At 43.5% G+C, this 1698-nt stretch overlaps 1 protein-coding gene across 1 annotated transcript in view; it reads right to left on the reverse strand.

The window, feature by feature from the left end:
- The window catches only part of CHRNA5 (cholinergic receptor, nicotinic, alpha 5 (neuronal)), a gene marked incomplete at its 5' end in the record, with an annotated part of 34108 nt that overhangs the window by 4994 nt on the left and 27416 nt on the right, over positions 1 to 1698 (reverse strand). Inside the window, one exon of the mRNA XM_004674734.2 lies at positions 702 to 811. Within this exon, the coding sequence (XP_004674791.2) occupies positions 702 to 811 (110 nt within the window). The remainder of the gene's footprint in view (positions 1 to 701; positions 812 to 1698) is intronic.

A 1698-nucleotide genomic window follows, 5' to 3' on the forward strand; every position in this document is an offset into this window, starting at 1 on the left:
TAACATGTATTATAATAATATATATGATAGATATACATGGTATGAGTTCATTATTGACCCAATGTTCTTCACTGTGGGAAAACTGTGCAACAGCATTGTGGCCAATTGAAGGATGCATTTGAATATAAAGTATGATGACCTCAACTATTTAAGAACACAACAAAGCCAAAATCTGGAAGGCAGTCTACAAAATAGCACTCTAGTGGGAATGCAGGTGGTCTTGGTGTGAATGCACCCTCATATATGTGAGCTGTATCTTCTCAGATCAAGTATAATGCCCAGCAGCCTCTGTCCCCTCATCTGTCAGGCTGAAGTACCAAGATGGTGAGATTATCCTGGAAAGCCAATGGCATGACACCCCCCAGGGCACTGAGCATACAGTGTGTGAACTGGTGACGTGGCTGCCTCTAAGCGACTGGGTGATGGGACTGATGATCGGCGATGCCTCCCTGCCTCCTTACACCTTCTAAAATACAAATTTTAGAAATCGAACACTTTAAAGATCAGAAGACAATGTACCAAAAACAGAACAAGATTCACAGAACCTACCTGTAGATTCATGAAGCAAAAGAACATAAGATGAAGGCATATGATTTTATAGCTGAATGATTTCCAAAAGGGAGAAAAAATTACGTGTCTCATAGTAATCAAACAAGTACTTTCTTTTGAAAACATGAATCAGTGCTTGGAATATAACTTACTTATCGAACAAAACAATATCTGGGGTCCAAAGAGAGTCTGAAGGGACACGGATGACTTTTATTCCACCGTAGTCATCAGGATTCCATCTTAACTTTACATCTAGCCATTCCTTTAAAACAAGCACACCTCAATTTCAATAAAATTGATAAATGAAATATGAAAACTGTACTCTTTTGTGCAAACCTAGACATTTTAAGCATGAAACCATCTCTACTTCTGAGAGGAAAACTCATCTCTAAAGCTTTCCTACGGCTACCGCAGTAGAGCCCTGTCCCTGGCAAGGGCACTAGCCAAGGTCCTGTGCACAGAGCTGAGCACCAGAACTGGACACAGCCATGGCAGCCCAGCATGTCTTGCCCCACCAAGTGACCATGCCCAGCAGCTGCAGCATGGGCCTCTGAGACCCGTGCAAAGAAAATGCTCTATTTCCTAGGTGTTATCACAGATTAGCCACACTGGTTCATCCCGGGGGGTGGAAGAAGGGCTGGATTTGACACACATACTACATGCCACATATTTAAATATCTCCCACTTCCATGTAGCAACAGCTCTATGATGACTTGTACCCCAACAAAAGCATAAAAACCCTTTAGGAGTTTAGGGTCATAGACATTAAAATTTAGGGTTAAGAAAGAACAAAGGGTGAGGACATATGTTTGATGGCCCAGAAAAAAAGGAAGTCCTTTGTCTTAACAGGAGTGTGTGCACAGAAGTCGTTATGTTCCTGCCTATCCCCATCTCAGGATGAACATCAAGGTCCTCAGAGTGGCCTGTGAGCCACTACTAATACCAGAAGTCATCAACACTGGCCTCCTGTTTCTACGTTGACCTCATCTCCTGCACCCCTCCTGTGCTTGTTCACCTTTGGCCACACCGGCTTCCTTGCTGCCAGGCACACTCCTACCTCAGGCCTGTGCACTTTGATTTTGCTGCCTAAAACACTTTCACCAGAGTAGAGTGGGGAAGGATATCAAAAACAGTGGGAGTAGGGAAATG

The sequence above is a fragment of the Condylura cristata genome, unplaced genomic scaffold, assembly GCF_000260355.1.
Source record: "Condylura cristata isolate star-nosed mole 26May11 unplaced genomic scaffold, ConCri1.0 scaffold00002, whole genome shotgun sequence".
NCBI classification, from domain to species: domain Eukaryota; kingdom Metazoa; phylum Chordata; class Mammalia; order Eulipotyphla; family Talpidae; genus Condylura; species Condylura cristata.